The 22060-nt window shown below is 37.6% G+C and overlaps 3 protein-coding genes across 4 annotated transcripts; 1 reads left to right on the forward strand and 2 right to left on the reverse strand.

The window, feature by feature from the left end:
• Positions 1-867: 867 nt before the first annotated feature.
• LOC100179416 (glypican-5) lies at positions 868-10062 on the reverse strand. The gene is made up of 12 exons (XM_002128051.5): positions 9685-10062; positions 8531-8692; positions 6426-6573; positions 5462-5630; positions 5182-5339; positions 4876-5056; positions 3457-3505; positions 3037-3400; positions 2800-2934; positions 2250-2370; positions 1743-1914; positions 868-1331 (listed from the first exon to the last, which is right to left on the reverse strand). The coding sequence occupies exons 1-12, from the start codon at positions 9827-9829 to the stop codon at positions 1033-1035; spliced, it is 2103 nt and encodes a 700-aa protein (XP_002128087.1). The 5' UTR covers positions 9830-10062; the 3' UTR covers positions 868-1032.
• A 5023-nt stretch (positions 10063-15085) lies between these two features.
• zf(traf/ring)-1 (zinc finger protein) lies at positions 15086-19506 on the forward strand. Of its 2 annotated transcripts, none has more exon segments than NM_001078509.1 (9): positions 15086-15412; positions 15978-16125; positions 16912-17016; positions 17074-17295; positions 17649-17744; positions 17803-17958; positions 18222-18399; positions 18463-18629; positions 18949-19193. In NM_001078509.1, coding segments are annotated over 9 exon segments (1443 nt in total). In that variant the 5' UTR covers positions 15086-15194; the 3' UTR covers positions 19102-19193.
• Positions 19049-21863, reverse strand: LOC100177851. The gene is made up of 4 exons (XM_002122630.4): positions 21406-21863; positions 21066-21148; positions 20812-21006; positions 19049-20344 (listed from the first exon to the last, which is right to left on the reverse strand). The coding sequence occupies exons 1-4, from the start codon at positions 21816-21818 to the stop codon at positions 19506-19508; spliced, it is 1530 nt and encodes a 509-aa protein (XP_002122666.2). The 5' UTR covers positions 21819-21863; the 3' UTR covers positions 19049-19505.
• Positions 21864-22060: the final 197 nt, after the last annotated feature.

The following is a 22060-nucleotide window of genomic DNA, read 5'->3' on the forward strand; positions in this document are numbered from 1 at the left end:
TTACTGATAAACACTACTAATTTAATATCTAAGTTACTAGTTTTCAGTCCATTTAAAGCTAGGGCATTAAATATTTTATTAACTTCAAAGCAATATCAATGATTACAGACCCTTACCGCAATATCGAAAATAACATTTAAAGCCAGTTCAACATTTTTACGAGCTCCGTCAGCATCATCAGCCATAATCCGTTCCACTATATATGCTGATTATAGATAAAACATTTCTTATTCACAAGATGGCAGTTTCAGAAATCCCCCACAACAAACTTAATTTTTTATGACGTCACAAATTCATAATTTATTAATCATAATTGACTGTCATGACACATTATAAAAACACCGGCCTACCATTTAATTTACGTATGAATAACGTGGTTTTATAAATTAGAAATACGATGGCAGCCATTTGACGAAGGGGTGCAATACCCACAAAACGTAGATATTTATTTTAAATCAAATTTGAACAGTTCGTAAAAACTGCACGATTTTGCTGCGAAAGTCTTATACCCATTGCCTTCTAATGGTAAATGTGGAGGTAGACACTTCGCTAGAGGAAAGAGTTGGCAATTTAATCTGATTCCTTTCCGTTTATATCGGACTGGTATTCGTTCCATTGCCCACAGTTAAGATTAATAATCTATTTAAGTTGTATTTCGTGTACATATTAAACTGCAGTGGGAATAAACGAGATTATTAATCCCATCGGTCGTATATGCTTGCTAGATTGGACTCCATGATATTAATTCACGCCTTTGGTGCAACACCCATGGGATAACATAGTAAAAGCAATAAATACCCATACTCCTATATTGGTTTGCTTGTAGAACTAAATGATTGTTTAAGTTGGTGAAATAAACCTTTTCCATTTCGCGTGTCTGACATTTAATATGAACATTTCACAGAAATTGAGAAACAAAAAGAGAAAAAGAACATTTACAAATTGAAGACAATTCTCTTCCGCGCTGTAGATCTATTTGTACGTTTATTGCGTGGAATAGAACTTTAAAAGCATTCAGAGGAAGTTAAACTATCATGCTCCTTGTGCTATGAGGATCGAGAAAACCACACACAATAAGATATCGTAAAGTTTTCTGCTCTTTAGTTGCGACGCGTAGCCGTGCCCGCCACCGGATTGTCTTGAGGTTGAAAGGGATATGTTGCTTTTATTTTGTTCTTTGGCAATCCCAACAACGATCGCTGGCATAGTAGCTTCGTTGTTAAATACAAGTGTAAATGATGTAGTTGAGGTTACTTGGTCAGCTCTTTTTATGGACGTGTTTGTTTTTGCGATGGGAAACGGGATTTTTTCAAGACTCAGTGAAGGTTTATCTAAGGATAGAATAAAAGTTATCATCGCATAAAAATATTTACGGTTCGATCAATACAATACCAATAATACAAAGTAACCGTATAAAACATTCATAATTTAAATGTCAGTTTTGTTTGTAATATATTTAGTAGTGTGGGGGAAGACGAGACACATTTAGCACATAATATCCAAATATCCTGATCTTGTTTTGAACAATTACCAATGGTCTATTGGTGCCTTGAGTATACGATTTTTATAATTCTTTGAATGTTATTTGTTTACTACCAAATGGGAAGAGAAAATAGAATGAAAAGGCGTCCCATCTTCCCCGACCATACTATATTCTACACCTTTAATTAAAATGAATTATGGCCGCTTTCACTTTATAGATGCTGTGATATTATAATATATACCGACACTCCCAATAATACCTGGACGAATAACATCGGGGTCCTCTCCACTTTGTTCTCCAGATCCATTATCAAAACATTCATCCTCGTCATCGCATGGAATCTCGTCTGTTTGAAGATGGGAAGTGATATAAGACGGACGTTGAAGCAAATCTGATGGAATTTGCTCCGATCCGCTAGATTTCATCAGCTCCTAGACGCATAATAATCGTTAGTTGTATTTCGTAAAGTAAAAGATTGATAAATGACTGGATCTTACATTCACACAAGTCCGGCGACTTGCCTATATTAATATATATATATATATATATATAAATATATATGTCGTAATATAATTCTTGTTTGTCTTTCAAACATGATTGCAAATGTTAAATACGCTTTTAATTGTATTCGCTCTATTATTGGTGCTTAATGAAGCTTTTAACGGAGAGTGTTAAACGTTCAGCCTTTTTACAGTAAATTCCCACAACAAATTATTAATTCGGTAGCCATGCAACTGATCGAGTTATAACATGAAAGGTTCCCCACCTTAGTAATTGTTCGCACATCTTCAATGATCGTTTGTACATCTCGTTTCAACGTAACAACCTTAACCTCTGGGTTTTGCAATTGGCCCTCGATGCCTTTATCCGGTGTTGGTTTTTTGTAACTGAAAGGGGAGTACCATTTTAGCACAACTGAACATGATTAGCCTTGACACAAAGACGCCATTATTTTCGTCCGTGCGAAGACAGCGTCAGCGCATTGGCAGCCATTACAAGCCACACGATAGCACATAATGACAACGGGTGACCCTTGGCCTGACGCCGGTGTTTGGTTACGGTAAAAACTCACTGCCGGGTGGGGTTCGTTCGTACCAAAGTAAAATCTAATCCCTCCGCTTAAGAGCGGTCGCGGCTTAGTCAAAATATCGACCTCCAACTAGAGGTATGACGTGTAGACTAAAAAGGGTAATTTTCACATTAAATCGGAGATTCCACCCTGCAATTGCTGGCGGAGAAAATTGCAAAAAATGAACGATATGGATCTTATAAAATCGGCAGGCATACGAGTTCATTAAGTTCTATGCGGGTTTTACCTGTTCGCCATTTTCACCCCGTCCCAGCAATGTCCGTAGTTTGAAACTTGAAACGAAACGGGATCACTTGAGCTGCAGAGGTCGTCGGAAAAGGAAGCGAAAAAGTCTCGAGTTGTGTTTAACTCGTCTGCAAATCTAAACAACCAGAAAAAAAACATTAAAACTAAACATAACCGTTATTGCATATATATACGCAATATTGTTTAAATTGGACGTCGTTATTTTGTTCTCATTTACCTTGTAATATGATTTGATAAACCAAACTTTAGACTGGTTGGTATCTTCATTTCATCCACCATGGGATTTTTCTTCTTCCGCACCATCTTTTCTCTCGTTGGCAAAGGAATGTTAGGGAGGGAAGAATCCTCCAACAACATTTCGAAAGGAGGACGAACTCGATCTCTCGATAACTCCAACAAGGACCTTGATTTTAGATGAAGATCAATGTTGCGGTTCTTCCTATCTCTAGATTGTCGCCCACGTCGGGGTTCGGCCCGTGGTTTACGATCGGGTCGGTTGCGATGCCTTCGTCTTCGCTTTCGAGATGCCAGTGCAGTTCTCAACTCGTTTAACTCATCTGCGTCGGCTATCGGCAAGCGATCTGTGGAGGTTAATTATAACTAAATCGATAAAGCGGGGTTTATTTAATGTCTTTACCGAGTGAGCGGGCGACTCTTTCAGGGTGAATCTTGCATTGCTGTAGAATCTAAAACAAAATGAATTTGTCAGATGTTATAGACAAGTGACACCACACCTTGTGTGGCACCCGTTTACAAATGTTACGACAACAAAGAAAACTGAGCAAACAGTTTCTGCAAGCAATCGCGACTAAGAAAATAACATTTCTTGGTGAATGATCAACTTTTGCCTAATGGAACTGCTCTCAATGGAGATGTGTTTGCACAAAAACAAATTTATTTGCCAGCAGTTTCGTTAAATTGTGGTTTACAAGCGGTTTATATCGGCCAGCTAATTGGAACCCTTGTAAATCACTCTTTATGTCCAAGGCGGTGAAATTTGGCGTATACGTGCAAACAAAGCAGAACGCGACGGTCCCTTATTACAGGAGCGACCTTTATTTTCACTGTGAAAGTTGGCAATCGCGTGAATTAAAGGATCAATGTCAAACATTAACACCACTCAATGTGAACGCACACTCATTCTTTCGAGGACTTAGGTAAGCCTGGACAAAGTTGGCGAGCCTGGATTATGTTAGCGTAGATTAAAGGTTGCGTCATTAGCTGTTATGCAATACTAACTGAATTAAGACTGATGGTGTAAAATATTCATGGGGCGGTCAGTTTCTATACACCCATCACCCCATCACATTTCCATTAAACTTATAGTATGGTGGGGGAAGATGGGACACCTTTAGAACGTAATAACCAAATATTTAGATCGTGTTTTAAACAATTAACAACGGTATACGGGAGTCGTGAGGATACAGTTCTATAATTATTTGAATTTTCATTTGTTTGCTACCAAATGTGACGAAAAAATAGAATAAAAAGGTGTCTTATCTTCCCGCACCCTACTATATATGCTTGTTCCCTATTTTGACGAAATTCAAATCTATTATCCACGCAAAATGTTCAACGCTTTAAACTATTTTCAGAATTTTAGATGTTCATTTTATTCGACCGCACCACTTGACTTCGCGAGAGAAGCTTACACTGCAAAGAAAAACTTCCGTCGACTTCTTATTGTTTCGTGAAAACAGACACGACTGTAGGCAGAAACGTTAAACTATGGGAAGAGATGGCATTATTATCGGTGATGCCCTAGGAATACCTGGAAGTCAATATCCTGTGACTGAAGCGGTGTCACTATCGTTTCAAAGTTATTTTTGTCGCACGTGCGTTTGACCGTCCCTATGACGTTAGCACGATGCTTGTATTACAATATATAATGTCCACGTATGGCACAAGAAAACTGCGCAAAAACAACATACCATATAAACTTCGTTTTTATCGCCGTAACACTTCTTAAACGCGAAAATAGAAAGTACCATGGTATCCGTAAATGGTTATGTTCACAACAGCAGGTATAATAGTGTTTATATGTGATAGGACTCACCAAAGTAACAGATTCTTGGTTGTAAGTAACACTTTGAACGATCAGTGAAATGTTTCGTAAAATTTGTGGAAAGTAAACGTCGAATCCTCCTTCAGTGTTGACCAATTTGTTTGCCATGTTATTAATGGAAACAATATAATATTTCCAAAACATATCCAATTCCGCCATGCCGACCAGACATCTGACACACGAAACTAATGGTTATGCCCCGAAGTTGTTTGAAATGCAAGGCGTTTCGAAAATAAGTCCTCAATTACAAAGCTACGAAGGTAATTAGTTGGAAACACACCAAATAAATTTGCTTACCCTCTCACTACGTTATGACAAAGGCCCGGACAGGTCTTTATAAGAGTATATCCATAGCAGTGGGAGCAATACCGCATCTTTGTGATAGCATCGATACATGGACCACCCGTTGCGATTCGCCGACTCACCTCCGCTGCCCTGAGGCCAACCGTTAGCGCCTGCATAAGATCAATATATTAGTGGGCCAAATGCATTGACGCTAAATGCGCTTTTACTGTTACTTAAAACAATCCATCACTGATATTCCACTTTAAAGTGTTTCTCGCTGTAATAAAATTACCTTTAAAAATACTCCGACCGGATTTAATAAGTTTTCGAATTTGGATTTTAATACGGCGTACGGAGTCAGGTAGCTAGTCGCTTTCGTTAAAGCACATTCTATCTTCTCTTTCGGTATCTTTAATCCGATTTCATCCTCCAATGATAAAATGAATAACGACGATAATATTCTGGTCAAAATAGAAAATAAGATTAACGATTTGGAATATTTACCTATAAATAAGAGGCGCCCTTGACACCAGAAACGCGAATTTCTATACTTTGATGGGTGCGCTCATTTTCCGATAAAATATTATTTTCTTTTCAAACGACATATTATTGCATATAAACATAGGATATAAAACTGGCGCCATACTATACCTTATCATACAAACGCAATTTCAAAGCAGTTTACCGACCCTATACGTTTAAATGTTATCTCATTAGCTATTCGTAAACACCAGCCTACCCCGAACATAGGTCCGTGGGGATATCGCCGTCACCAAGTACAGTAATAACAAACATATCAACATGAGAAGATAACGAACTTTTAACAGGGAGTATATAGGGAGGTGTCACTTCAAAACATTGTCCAAATACAAAAGATTGATTTTAGTTGTGTTAAAACAAGTCGTTTTATAAGAATTTATTTAATGTTGTTTGACAGATCAGTAATGAGACCGACTTGCGCAAATTTGCTCGTTATATCATTACAACTCAACATAAACAGTGCGGTTATAAGTAACGAATAAAAGTCTTAAATGTAGTAGAGTGGGGGAAGATGAGACACCTCTTCATTCTATTCTTCATCTCATTTGGTAGTAAACAAGGACATTCAAAGAATTATAAACAATATCCTCACGACTTTCGTAGACCGTTATTATTTGTTTAAAACACAATCAGGATAATTGGATATTATGTGCTAAGGTGTCCAATCTTACCCCACAGTACTATATATAAAATAAAATCTCTTTAACAAAATTTACCCGTTAAGATTTTTGGTGGCATTAAAAGAAGACAGTCGAGCCTTCGATGGAATTAGTAAACCGTCGTAAAACCTTTCTAAATGTGAAGTGTTGGTTCCTTCGTTAATCCCTTGGCTGCGAGCTCGTTTCACCATTTGGTTCCAGTAACCTAAATTACAAAGCAAGGTTATTTGCGGTTAGTATGAATACAAAAAAATAAATATACAGTAGGGTGGGGGAAGACGGGACACTTTTACCTCTATTTTCTCGCCCCGTTTAGTAGTAAACAAAGATCATTCAAGAAATTCTAAAACTATATGCCTATGACTCCCATTGACCGTTAATGATTGTTTAAAACACGATCAGGATATTTAGATATTATGTGGCGAAGGTGTCCCATCTTCCCCTACCCTACTCTATGGTTTATTTTCTTAGAATTGCGTGTACCAAGAAAGGTCTATCTTATATAGTAGGATGGGGAAACGGGCATCCTTTGTACATACTATTCAAATATCCTGATTGTCTTTTAAACCACTAACAACGCTCCATGGGAGTCGTTAATATACGGTGTTATAATTCTTTAAATGTTTTTTGTTTAATACCAAATGGGACGGAAAAATAGATTTAAAAGCTGTCCCATCTTCCCCCACCCTACTCCATCTAATTTATTCTTTTTAAACTTCGTGTTTCAAGAAAAGTCTATTTTATACTGAGGAAAGAGGTAAACTATTTTGTCCAAGATGTTTGTATACAACTCGATATGGTGCGTGTTACACGTAATGCCTGATCGGAAAGCAGGGCATAACACATCAAAGACCTTCTCGTGTAATCCGGTGCCCCAAATTACGAAAGAAAAGTACAGGGTTGAAGAACTAAACAGACTAGCACGGAAACGTTTATACCGTCGAGTGAATAGTTCGTTTATAGACGCACTTATATATGCTCAAGGCTCGTTTTATGTTGCGATCTTTATTAACCCGCGTCAGGTGTGCAAAGCTACAATTGAGAAACTGCATGATCTAGATGTACATCATCCGGAACAATACAAAAACAGCTCGCCCTAAACCGTGGGAGTTTATGTTTTGTCGCTCGATCCTTCCCGTAAACTTTGCAGAACTGCCACAAGCAAACTGAGCGAAAATACCGCTTCCGTTTGAAATACATAAACAACATCTAGTGTATTGGTTCACTGCACCGACGGAATAAGTTTACTGCGGAGCGTGAACTAAAACCGTGGTGTGGCGTTACAAGCAATCTATTTTTTGGGAACTAAACCATTTGCTTGATATGAAAGCAACATGCAAACCGGGAACTAGAATAAGGGCGCATTGAATTCAACTTTTCATGGTCGATTGGGCTTCGATGGCATGCACTTAGCTGAATGCTACAATCGCGGTAAAGGTCAAGGAAATATCGGTGATCGGGTTGTTCAATATATGTTGGACACCTTTAGCACATTATTAAAAATGTCCTGACCGTGTTTTAAACAATTAACAACGGTCTACGGGAGTCGTAATGACATGCGGTTTTATATTTCTGTTTTTTGTTTACTACAAAACTGGACTAGAAAATAGAAAGAAAGCTGTCCCATCTTTCCCAACCTTCTATATATGAAAGTTCATTTAACAATTCCACCTGCTTAATACTAGTTTAAAATGTTTTAATGTATCGCGAAATGACAATCGATAAACGCAAATTGGACTATTGGTTGATTTCCTTTGGTTGACGTGTTTTGCTTAGGCGAACATTAATGTACGCGCTAAAGAAGGCGGAAACGCGCCGACAAAACGCTCTGTTGTTCTACCATTTACAATGGACAACATGTTGTGGCGACGAATGGAGAATCTTTGATGTTTTCTCGACAGGAAAAGCAAGTTAACAAAGTGGCTCGATCATTGCCATACAACACATCCTTTTTGAAAAACCGGTTTCCAAAAAAGATTTTTTTTAAATCCGGTAAAAATGGTTTCAAAGTTAAAAACAGTCATTTAAAGAAGATATTGTGTGGTACACAGTTTCATGCCCTGAACGGCAACTCGGTATTAAACTTCAAATGGATAACTGTGTCACTCGCTGTTAATATGTTTATCGTCGTTAAGCATGCTTAGAGAAATACAAGTGCCCACCTCTGAATTTTTTGGCAATGGCCCGAAAATGCTTCTCTAACGGAGTCGTTTTACGTTTCACGAGTTCCCTGAGTTCGCGCACTGATGCCTCCATGTACTTTTCTTCCATTGATGGCGTACAACAAGTCGGTCCGACGCTTTGACACACGCTGAGCCCGGTAACTGAAATCAAAAGTTCGATAAATTGAATAATTGTCTAAAACTCTAAATCAATCGTCCGGTAAAGCGGATGCGGTCTGTGGTATTTTTGAAAGTAACTCACACAATCAATATCGGGAAACTACTTTAAAGTAATGAAATTGAATATCTTCACAGAGAGGCTGTTTTTACACCGTGGAAATGGTGATCAGATCACTAATGCCACCGCGACGTTAGCCACAAAAGTTTGAGAGTAACACGTACTTTCTTCACATGGGGTTGTTTAAACCGACACACCGGCTAGTTGGCACGCTTTCAATGGGGCTGATCTGCTTGTTGTTACAGAGACAACAAAAAGCTTGTTCTAAAAGCACCTTGGTGAAACTTTTAATAACAAAGTACATTTGAATATTTATACAAGATAAGCCGAACGAACTCGCTGTCGCGAACCCTGAACGCAGTCATATTAATAGTCGTTTTGTTTAAATTTGCGGACGCAACGTTTCTTTAAAGACGTGATTAGAAAACAAACAAACAGATTATCCTCTTTGTTATGCGCCCAACTTCGGGCAGCGTTATAACTGCAGGCATGAGAGATTCAATTAATCGGCCACACACCAACACGTGAAACACCGCCCGAAGACCAACCAATTTTCTAAATCGCTGGTTTTGTTTATTTACCACAATTTAAATGATTTACTGCTCTAGTTAGTGGCATGTGGGCCACTAAAATACTCAGCAAATACGCCCACTTTGACTATGTAATATTAGGTGCATGTGATTTAGAATACAGTAGTAGGACGGGGGGAAACCTTATCGTTCAATTTTCTCATTCCACTTAGCAGTAAACAAAGAACGTTCAAAAGTTTATAAAACTATATCCTGATGACTCCTATAGAGCGTATTTTTATTGTTTAAAACACGATCTGGATATTTGAATATTTGGATATTACGCGCTAAAAGTGTCCCGTCTTACCCCACCCTACTATGTTAAACAAATGAAATTACATTCTTACCTTCTGCCGGCATAATAGGTACCATATCTGCAGGTCCTAACGCACGAGTTCTAAAGGTTCGTCGGACTTCACCACAAGTTTCGCCCCCACTGCGAACAACTTCAAACGCTGACAAGAATATTATTGCACTAACAACTATTGTCATTGTTAATGGTTTCTGATTTTGAATCCACACTCTTTACTTTCTAACCAAGCACCAATGCTGATGTGACGTATACGTCTTAGTTGCAGCTGTACATTGTCTTCGTATGCTCGTAGAATGAACTCTCTCGGCCCGACGCAAGTAACTTTAAATGGTCGACTTTACTCCCTCGTAACAGCGTAACACATTCAACCTGTAGATTATTTAATATAAAACGTTACTGTTCTGTCAGTCCCTGGTGAATAAGAAGGCAAATTGATTTTTTTCGCCCTCTCCACTGAGTTAGTGTTTACTACAGCAACACGCCAGAACCTCATCGTGCGTTAATTCGGCTTGTTGTGTCATGGAAGAAATAGCTCACCGATCTCCTACACCTGTAACCTCGTCTGATAAAGCACGAAATGCTAACAAAGCAAGGAGAGAAAATGTGATGGCGCTCTCGAGAAAAAGGCGCGAAATTGCCCTGTCCGAGTACTTTGTATTGTTGGCTCTCACAATGGATAGCCAATTCTTACGACGCTTGTCGTCATAATTGCTCTCTTGAGTAATTTCGCAAACCGAACTCTGCATTTTTCTCGCATTCCATTGTTCTCGGTCAGTTTATCATGAACATCTAGAGCCCCTTAAATCCGAAAACGGGTACAGGGTAAAACCGAGTCTTTGCTTACAGCTGCACGAGAAAGAAAATCACTGTCGCGTGGCTTATCGTGTCACCGAATCTCAGCTGATTTGTGGCGCAGGTTTCCGACCAGAATGTGTTACAACAGCGACACAATTCCATCCCGATCTAACCCCTTGACAGGTCGACCTGTTTCCGGCGACCAAATTACGAGCAGCCATTCATCAAGTGGCACGTGCGACAATGCCTGTGCTGTCAAACCACAGGTGAGGTTGGACATTTCAGTCGAATCTCTGCCAGTGTGGCGCCAGTCGCGAAATTTGTCTTTACATTAACGCACGCTATTACTTAGATAAGAGGCAATCAGCTTGGGTATCTGTGTCCAGGGGCATGTCCGTTTTTCTCGTGTTCGTATTTACGTAGATTGACACCTAGCACCAGCAACACAAGACACTGCGCAAACAACAACTTTGGATTGTGCGCCACCATCGGAGGTGGGCGTGCGAGAACAGCATTAGCGAGATATTTTGACGAATTCTGCTTAGTAAAAGCGTCAGCGGTGGTAATGGCCTGCCAGGTTCGTGACCGTGACGCGACTTAAGCATCTTTTGCCTTTTGCCGATTTCGGTTTTTGGCATTTTTGTGGATTTCCGTTCAAACAATTGAGAACAAAGAATCCTTTTCGATTGGAGCGGAAGTTTAAAATTTAAACGCGCCCAGTAATTTTCGTTTCTAATGTTTAACCTGATGCCGGTATGTTGAGAATTGTTGATCCAAGCCAGGTGCCCCCGCTTCGACCCCCAATTAACGGATATAATAACACAGTCACGCATGAACTCTATTTGAAATGGCTGAGAGCTGTCCAAGCTTGCACGAAAGACAACTTTGCCCGAAAGTCAGCGCTCAGTAAAATCATTTAAGGCAATTCTGCCTGATCGACCCATCCTCAATTAATTTGATCGCTCGTGAATATCGATTGACAGAAGATCATTTCAATTTATAGCTCAATCTAACAGGAGAATCGAAACACGAGGCTTACACAAAACAGCTTTGTGTATTTTACTTTAATGTTTTGCCTAAATACTTTTACAATTGTATCATAAATTTAACCTATATAGTAGGGTTGGGAAAGATGGGACACCTTTTTATTCTATTTTCTCATCCCATTAGATAGTAAACAAAGAACATTTAAAGAATTATGAAACCATATCCTTACGACTCCCATATGCCGTTATTAATTGTTTTAAACACGATCAGGACATTTAGGTATTACGTGCTAAAGGTGTCCCATCTTCCTCCACTCTACTATATAACGGTGTATCAAATAATAAATACAGTTTAAACAAATATATGAATTATAGCTTTTTTTACTATAGTAAAAACTTAGTGAAAATTTTAATTTACTTTTTATGCGCAAGCAAGGAACGATTCACGAACAAACAATACAGATTTAATCCACATCAGAAACAAAACGAATGTAGTATAAGGTGGGGTAAGATGGGACATCTTTAACATATTATACTCAAATATTCTGATCGTGTTTTAAATAATTAACAACAGACCATGAGAGTCGTGAGGATACGGTTTTATAGTTATTTGAATGTTCTATGTTTACTACCAAATGGGACAGAAGTAGAATGAAAAGGTGTTCAACTCCTCCCACCATACTTTATGTGTTAAACCAGTTCATATAGGTTAGGTAATTAAAGTTTATAAAAGCTTTCAGTGACTTAAATGTTTGTTGGATCGTATGTTTTAAATATCAAAGACAGAGGGGTGGCGCAAGAGAGCATCTTTAATCGAAGATATACACTCATCCTTTTTCGGTTATTTATCTTCGCGTAGTGCAATAACTTAGAATTAGAGCACCAGTATTATAGTACTTCTCTCGCCGATATATGAGTTATTATGAAGACAACGTTTAAGCGAATAGTTTTTTTTTCGTATTTCATTATACTGCAGCACTATACCAATTTGCACAGTTCAATATTGACCATTGGGTTGGAGCAGAGTAAAGCAATTACCGTTAAGTGAGATACTCTTAACCTTATTTGCACGGCGCTCCCGTAGTGGTAGCAGTGAAGAGTTGCTACTCAGTATTTCCTGCTAACAAGGCGAGCGTGCACATTTTCTCTTTTGTTCAAAACCTTGTTTGGCCCTTAAGATTTATTCGTATACTGAAATTGGAGCACTTTTAGCAAAGTCCGTATATAAACATGTTATATAAACAGAGTCCACATATAAAGATGTTTATATACGAACTCTGCTTTTGATATAAAACCAATTCAAGATGTGATGTATTCCTAAAAATAATATAACCTTTGATATATAAAAAGAACTTATTATCTCCCGTTTTATTCGTGTTGTATTTTTTTATTTAGCAAAACTAAATATGTTTAACATCAATATATTAATGACATTTATGTGATTTTGATGACATTATTTATACGATTTTGATGCGAAAATAAGTTATGTCTTTTATGACGTCACAAACACGCAATTTTAGTGAGCAAAACGAAGAACAATAAGTTTTATAAATTGTTACAGTTAACAAATTTGTTTGCGATTTTCAATAATTGTTTCTGCTCGACCTGTACACTATAATATGTCTCGCCTACTTTAACGAAAAAATGAATTAAAAATGAAATGTGTTAGTGGTTCTTGGAATTTGAAAATTGAAATCTTTAGTTTTACTTGATTAAAGTTTGTTGCATTCATAAACGGTTTGTAGGCAGAGCAGAAATATAAGTTATTGTTTAGAATTTGAGATGAAGTGTAATATTAGCTTCGACGCGGGTAAAACAGTAAAAGCTAAACGGTTTAATTTGGTAATTTCCCAGCTTTGTTAAACTTTTTTTCTCTGCTGCAATTCAGATAAGGTAAACTAGTATTAATATTTGAAATGGAAAGGCCGCCCAAACTACAGCGCGTTCTATCAGTTCAACACACCGAAAATATAGGGTTTCCATTCTATTAACACAACAGCAAACCAATTCTTCTGTTTTGGAGAAAACCTCAAATTGTACGTCGAATTCAGAAGCTACGTTGACGGAGTTTGTTAATGAAATAACTGTTCAGCAAAAACAGCAGATAGATTTTCTCCGTGCTAAACAAAATACTGCGCATAGTTTGGAAGAAGAGTTAGTACGTTGTCAAAGCGATTTCGCGAAGCTACAAGAGAGTGAGCGAGAAATACAATACCAAACATACATTACATCAAGCAAAATATCAGAAAGCAATTCTAGCATATCATCAATTAGTAACAAGATTATTGGTCAGGTTACCAAAGAATGCGAACTTAAAAATAAACTGGCCGTTTTGTCCGATCATTTACCTAAGGGTGTGGAAAAATACAGAAAGTCTATCGGAACGTACAACACTGCGTTGAAAAGTTACGAAGCGAACCAGTTTTCTTTTAACGAATTCGAAGGTACAAAGCAAAGAATTAGTACGCTTCAAAAACAAATTCAGCGTTTTCGCTCTGAGAAATTAAACAGCCATGAAAAGTTGATTGATGGCATGGAAACATTTGAGAAACAAGTGGATTGCCTCACTAAAAAGAAGGCTCGACTTCAGGCAATTTTGACTAAAAAACAAGATTTAGTTTCGGCCGAAGTTAAACGTTCTCATGATCTTACCACAGCGTTTCAAATCAACAGAAAAAAGAAAAAGGCTCAGATTCTTCGTTTAAGTGTAAGGTTATCTCAGAAACGTGAGTTTTACCAACAACTGCAAGAAGAGAGGATTGCGTTGCAAATGGAAGTTGATCATATCAAAGGTGTAAACAACAAATAATAAATTCTTCGACCCGATCATCAGCTATTTGGCCATTACATTCCATTGCCAGTAATACTGTATAAGTGACATTTTTATAAAAACCGACAAAATATTGATATGCTGTGTACACGTGGACGTGATGTATAGCCTACTCGAAAATTTTATAATTAACTTTGAGATTTAAAAAAACTCTGGGTTGAAGCAACTTAAATGTCGTAGTAAATTGCTTTGGTCATATACGTATTTTTAAACCGATATTTTTTCACCCTAATTAAAACCGTATATTGACCCCCTCCCAATTTCCTCTTATATTATGTGTTATATTTCAGCCATTGAAAAAATGTTGTAGCCTTGTTTTCTATTGATTAGGCCAAATAGGCCATGCGTGTATATATATATAGTTCTGTGGGGTAAGATAAAATACTTTTAAAGCACCTAAATCCTATACATTCTGATTTCTGATCGTATTTAAACAACTAACAGCGTTCATATTAGTAGCAATATGTTCTTTAATTTTTAAAATTATATTTAAAATTGACTCACTACTTGATTATTGACTTTATATATTAATGCAAGGAAAATTTAGTTTTATTTTATTCCCAAATTGAAACCAAACGAAGTTTTTCAACGTTCTTATTTTACGCCAAACATTAACAAAGCGGAACCTTCACATATAGTAGGATGGGGGAAGATGGGACACCTTTTCATACTATTTTCTCGTCCCGCATGGCAGTAAACAAAAAACATTCAAAAAAATATAAAACCGTATCCCCACTACTCTAATAGACCGTTATTATTTGTTAAAAAAATGGTCAGGATGTTTGGATATATGTGCTAAAGGTGTCCCATCTTCCTCAACACCACTATATAATAAATTATTCACGAGCCATGGCGCAAAATACGTAGTATTAACCACAAAACCTAAATTTAAAATGTTCGAAAAGCAATTGTTCGCCTGGTATATAACCAGCAATGGTGAAAACGAACTATCCAGATTCAGACAGTAAGTTGTTCGTGATGAAGAACATGAAGCTGAAGAAACGTGAAACTTCCAATGTAGTTCGACCGATTTCTACAAGTCGTTTGGAAAGACCAGCAAGCAGCGATTCGAATAGCAGTGATGTTAAAACAGTTGCATCGTGGAGGGAAATCATTAAACCTAGCGCATTTGTTAAGGAACTTAACCCTAAGTAAGTATATAATGTATAGCATTAATATGGTAGGGTGGAAGAAGATGGGATCACCTTTAGAACATAATATCCAAACACACTAATCGTGTTTTAAACAATTAACAACGGTTCAGGGAAGTTGTGAGAATATGGTTTTATAATTTTTTAAATGCATTTTTTTACTGCTAAATGGGAGAAGAAAATAGAGTTAAAAGATGTCCCATTTTCCCGAACCCTGGAGCGGGGGAGGACGGGACACATTTAGCACACAATATCAAGCAAAATATCACGATCGTGTTTTAAACGATTAACAACTGTTTATGCGAGTCGCGAGGATACGGTTGTAGAATTCTTTGATTGTTCTTTGTTTACTACTAAATGGGACAAGAAATTAGAATGTCCCATCTTCCACCACTCTACTATATACGTTACTTATGTACTCTAGGAACCACATACATAGGCATATTTTTAGTATGCATGCTGCTCTTTTTTCAATACGGTATGCTGTGTGTTTTCATCTCAGCAATATATTATTGATCACCATTAACTTCGGTCATGAAATTATAAACCTGTTATCGTTGTTTAGATTTCTTTGCGTGGAGTGCAAGTACACGCTAGAGTTCCCGGTAGCGTTATCAAATTGCGAACATCATGCCTGCAGCCAGTGTGTGTCACGTCTCTGGAAGATATCGCGATCCTGCCCCTTAGATGGAAAAGTTATTGACAGAAATGAGGTAACACATGGTTATGTAAAACCAGTTATAACTAATATATAGTAGGGTGGGAGAAGATGGGACACATTTAGCGCAACCTCTAAATATCCTGATCGTGTTTTATACAATTAACAACGGTCTATGGGAGTCGTAAGGATACGGAATTATATTTATTTGAATTGTCTTTGTTTGCTACCAAATATGACTAGTAAATAGAATGATGAGGCGACCCATCTTCCCCACCCTACTATAAAGTAGGTGGAGGAAGATGGGACACTTTTTAACTCTTCTTTCTCGCCCCATTTGGTAGTAAAAAAAGAACATTCAAGTAGTTATAAAACTATATCCTCATGACTCCCATTAACCGTTGTTAATTGTTATCTGGATATTATGATCTAAAAGTGTCCTTTCTTCCCCCACCCTACTAAAAATAAAACTCTTTTAAAAGTTGTGGACACGGCAGCAACCAAATGAACATATATATGGACCTTAACCCTTATGCGCTTAAGAATGTACTACCCCAGGCATAAAGTGTGACTTATCTGCTGGATGATTTATTAAAATGATAATCTAAATATGTAGTAGAGTTGGGGAAGGCGGGACACATTCATTACATAATATTTAAATATCCCGATCGTGTAATAAACAATTCAACGGCTTATATGGGAGTCGTGAGAAAACGGTTTTTATAATTCTTTGTATGTTCTTTGTTTACCACCAAATGGATGAGAAAATAGAATGAAAAGGTGTCCCATCTTCTCCAACCGTACTATATTGAATTTGTCTAATTGGAATTCTACAATACAGGTTACGATTGACGAAAAACTACAAATCGAGCTCAACAACTTAAATATGGTGTGTCCTTATAAACACTGTGGTTGCCACTGGGAGGGAATGTTTTTTGACTTTAAGGTTTGAAATTAATATGAATAATTTATGCGACAGTATAAAGTATATTTATTTGAATAGAGCCACTACGACGAGTGTTTGTACACCGAGGAAGTCTGTTCCAACGATTGTGGTTTCCGGTGCTCAAAACATCTAATGGATAATCACTTACAAATTGAATGTTCTAAAAGGCTGGTTGTTTGTGAATTCTGCGCTCTCCACCTGAAAGCAGAAAATGAAATTGAGCATTTAAAGTCTTGTATAAGATTTCCAGTCACCTGCCCGAAAAAATGTGGAACGAAGGTAAGGTAGTTGCATATAAATTTTAGCTTATACTGATATACTTTTCTAGTCGGGTAAAAAATGAACAACGGCATCATCCTTCTCTTAAAACCGATAAAAATACTATTATGTAAACAGTTTATAGTAGGGTAAGTGAAGACGGGACGTTTATAGCACATTGGATTCAAATACCCTGACCGTGTTTTAACCAATATAACAACAACGGCTAGCAATGGAAGTCGTGAGGACACGTTTTTTAATTCTTTGAATATTCGTTGTTACTGCTAAATAGAACGGGAAAATAGAATTTAAAGGCGTCCTATCTTCTCCCACTCTACTGTATACAATTACCTTTACATTATTTGTCTATACAGGAAATACCTCGCGAAGAACTGAATGCCCATTTGGAACTTGATTGTCAGCTGGCCGACAAGGTTTGCCCATATGAGACAGTTGGGTGTACGTTTACGGTAAGACATTTATTTGTATTCCTATACCGCACAAGCGATTAACTTTCTCTTGTTCCAGTGTTCGCGTGAAAAGATGGCAACACACGTCGACGAATGCTTTCGTAAACACGTTTCTTTATTGTGCGATGGCTTTCGCAAACAGGCAGAATTGCTCGGTTTACAAAAAAAACAGCTGTTCGAGCACAAACAGATACTTCATGATCACGGAAAGATGGTACGCAATGGGATATTTTCAAATATGTATATATAGTTTATCGTGGGGAAAGGTGGGACACCTATTCATTCTACTTTCTCGTCACATTTAGAAGTAAACAGAAACATTCTAAAAATTAACCGTATCCCCATGACTCCTATGGACCGTTTTTAATTGTTTAAACACGGTCAGGACATTTGGATATCATGTGCTAAAGGTGTCCCATCTTACCTCACGTATATACAGGTAGCGGCTGTTAATTAAATATTGGTTACTTTGTTTAGATTACAAAAGTTGGCAGAGAATTCGATTCTCAACTTCTTTGGAAGATAAGCGAATGGAGCAGCAAGAAAATAGAAGCAGAGGCAGGTAAACGAACTGTTCTGCAGAGTCCACTATTTTACTCGGCACGTTTCCAATATAAACTGGCCGTGCTGCTTTTGCCGAACGGAGATGGAAAAGGTAACGTCTTTTTAATTTTTCTTAATTTTGGTTTAGTGTATAGCTTATGCCTACAACTGTTAGCAAAGGGGACACACCTATCTATATATGTACGACTCTGCAAGGGAGAATATGATGCATTGCTATCCTGGCCCTACCGTCTACCGATTGAGATCAGCCTAATTGACCAGAGTCAAGACCCAAGAGCAAGAATTAACCACACGTACAGTTTAAGGCCAAACCCGTGCAAGGTAAAGTTTTGATGTCTCAGCCTACTAAACATATTTGGCAGCTTTATAACGTTCCCGATTAAATACTAGTTACTATCATAATATATACTAAGGTGGGGGAAAATAGAGCAGGTTTTTAACTTTTCATTCTATTTTATTGTCCCCTTTGGTAATAAACAAAGAACATTAAAAGAATTATAAAACCGTATCCTCACGACTCCCGTAGACCGTTGTTACTTCTTTATAAAACGATCAGGATTTTCGGATAATATGTGCTGCTAAAGCTGTTCCATCTTCTCCCACTCTACTCTATTTGCATCCAGTTATTTTACATTGACAGGAAAACAAACCTTTTCTTGGTCGACCAACTTCCGAATCGAACCCAAGCTTTGGTTCTCAGACGTTCATGCCACTGGACACCCTTAACACACGTGACTATATCAGAGATGACGCAATATTTATTCGGGTTTCCGTGTTACATGATGAAACTTAAATTGAATAATTCATCATTCTGAATTAATACAAACACAAGATGTACAGCATGTAGCGCACACAAGTACAATCAATTAAAAGTATTATACCGAACGATTATTTTCTGGTGTATTGCAGAAGTTAAACATATATATATATATATATAGTAGGGTGGGGAAGACAGTACAGTTTTTAATTCTATTTTTCTATTTGATAGTAAACAAAGAATATTTAAAGGATTATAAAACCGTATCCTCACGACTTTCATAGACCTTTGTTTATTGTTCAAAACGATGTCTCACCTATCCCCAACCTACTATACCACTTCCGGAAGATATATTTTATATGCAATCAATAATTGCATGTAGCCAAAAAAGGAATACAATTTATTTGTCATAGAATAATAAACGCTTCGTATTAAAAAGTTTATGAAGCCGATCTTTTTGCTATTCTCAATCGAAGTGACGTCAAGCTTCGTTCCGTCATTGTTATCGACCTTTGCTTTTCGCTCGGGCTATCCCAGTCTGTCGCCATGTTTTCGCTTTCCAGAGCTTTAACATACGTCTCCTCTGCTTCATACAGTCTCCCTTCACTTACCAAGCAAGTGCCAAGATTTTGTAGGCAAACTCCGTACAAGTTCTGTAACTTTGCATGTACACCGAGTTTTTCTTCAAACAAGTCGACAGAAAGTTTGAACTTCCCCAATGCCTCGTTCTCTTTGTCCACGTCGGTAAGTGCGCACCCCAAATAAAAGCAAGCCATGCATTGAGATATCATGGTTGCTTGGCTATGCATTCTTGTTTCTTGAATGCGGAAAATTGCATCATATACATCATGCATAGATTTTAAAATACTTGGACTGTTTTTTACACCGAGACGTCTTAAATCAACCAAACACTTCATAAGGCTGGCATAAACTGTAGTTGTGTCGTTCACTCGTTGGTACAGCCAAGCAGCGCACTTCAAAATATGCATTGCTTTTTTCATTTGTCCGCACTCTCGATACCTTTTAGCAATTTCACGCACAGAATCTCCCAGTTGCTCACATCGACTGGAACTTGGCTCTCCTCGCTTAAGGCTTTCGATTCCATCGGAAATGTAACTTGCACTTTCTCTTACACGACCCACTTGCATCAAGCAAAGGCCGATTTTAAGCTGAAGAACTCCGCGATCTTTTTCATCCATGTCGACCCTGTCCATATCCTTAAGAAGAACTGGAAGAGCTTCCTTGTATTGTTTATTGTTCCAACACAATTCTTTGTCGTCTGCATATTACAAAACCTTAAAATATGAATAATAGAGTGGGGGACAATATTGCCCAACATTCCAAACTTTTGGGGAGATAGCACGATTTAGTACTACGATATAGTATAGTGGGGGAAGACAGGACACCGGCACATATTTCCCAGTATTTTTAAAAATCAAAATATATGGCGGTTTTGGAGTGATGCCACGAATTAGTATACTAAACTATCATATCTTCATTACTTGACAGTAATTCAAAGAAATTGGTTATAAAATATAAGGAGTTATATTTAACGATTCGCACACCATAGTTGTAATTTTACCAGTTAGAAAACAAACACGGTAAGACGAGACAGTTAAAAATCATTGTTAATTTTAATTATAGAATACCCAAATAAAACTGTATAACGTTTGCTTTTGTCTACCATCAAATGGGGCACAATGAGCAGAAAAAGTCCCGTCTTCCCCCACCCTAACATATACTTACCGTCATCAATTCCTTTCATAAAATCTTCAAAGTTTTCGAATAAGTCAAAGAAGTGAACCCTTTCAGATTCGGTCGGTGCGTCAACCCTTGTCTCATCTTTCTCTGTGTTTTCAGTTGCATGTTTTACACTGGTGGCTGATGGTGGTTCATCATGTTTAGAAACTGGTGGTGCGTCAGGTTTAGAAGTTTCTGTTGCTATAAAAATTGAAATCAGTAAAGAATGTAGTTTTGTATAAACCATTTTTTTTGATTACCTGTTTTTTTGCTGACATAAGTACTGTTTGGGTTGTTGTTCTTGTTTCGTTTTCTGATTTCATTGTAGCTATCTAATGAGAATCTAGAAACAAAACTATAGTTGGGTGGGGGAAGACGAGACACCTTAACTACACAATATCCAAGTATCCTGAATCTGATCGTGTTTTAAACAATTAACAACGGTTTATGGGAGTCGTGGGGATATAGTTTTATAACTATTTGAATGTTCTTTGTTTAATAAACGGGACGAGAAATACAGTTAAAAGGTGTCCTATCTCCCCCCACCCTACTGTATAACACAATAGTTGAAATATCTACCTGCATAAAAATATTTCTTACCCTTCTGCTGTACACTTGATGTTGATGCTGTCGGGATTTATTAATTCACCTTCGAGCCCTTTTACTAATCTTTGAAGTTCTGCCTGCAGACCGCTGTCAACACCACCACTGATTACGTCATTATGAAATGCCTCGTCGTTTGTGACGTCACATACCAAAACTCCCGCGTTGTCGCGAAAATTCGAGGTTTCAATTTTGGGATAGTTTTTGATAAGAGCATTGCAAACTGCTGCAGAAATAGCTGCCTTTTTAAGGAAGGTAAAAAGCAGGGTTGGGGGGACGCTTTTTAAAAGTGAGGTCGATATTTCCACTTTTTCCGAGCGCCATGTTACATTTCGTTTGATTTCGAAGAACTTGCTGCCTTTGTTATCACTTTCAACAGTAACCTTGAGTTTCATTTTCGTTTGCCACATTCATGTATTATAATATTGTAAGAACCTGAGACATAAACACATCAATATCATGAAGTTACCAATAACACCGTAGCCTTTATATTCATAATATGGATAAGTTACATACACATTGCTGCGTATATCAAGTCCTCTACAGCGACAGTGGCTGTAAACAGACTATTAAAGTACCACTGTTAGTGCCTTACAGCCAAAGCTCAGTTTTCATTACCTTCTCTTCACAATATTTAAACTTTAAAACAATA

This window comes from Ciona intestinalis, chromosome 1, assembly GCF_000224145.3.
Source record: "Ciona intestinalis chromosome 1, KH, whole genome shotgun sequence".
NCBI lineage: Eukaryota > Metazoa > Chordata > Ascidiacea > Phlebobranchia > Cionidae > Ciona > Ciona intestinalis.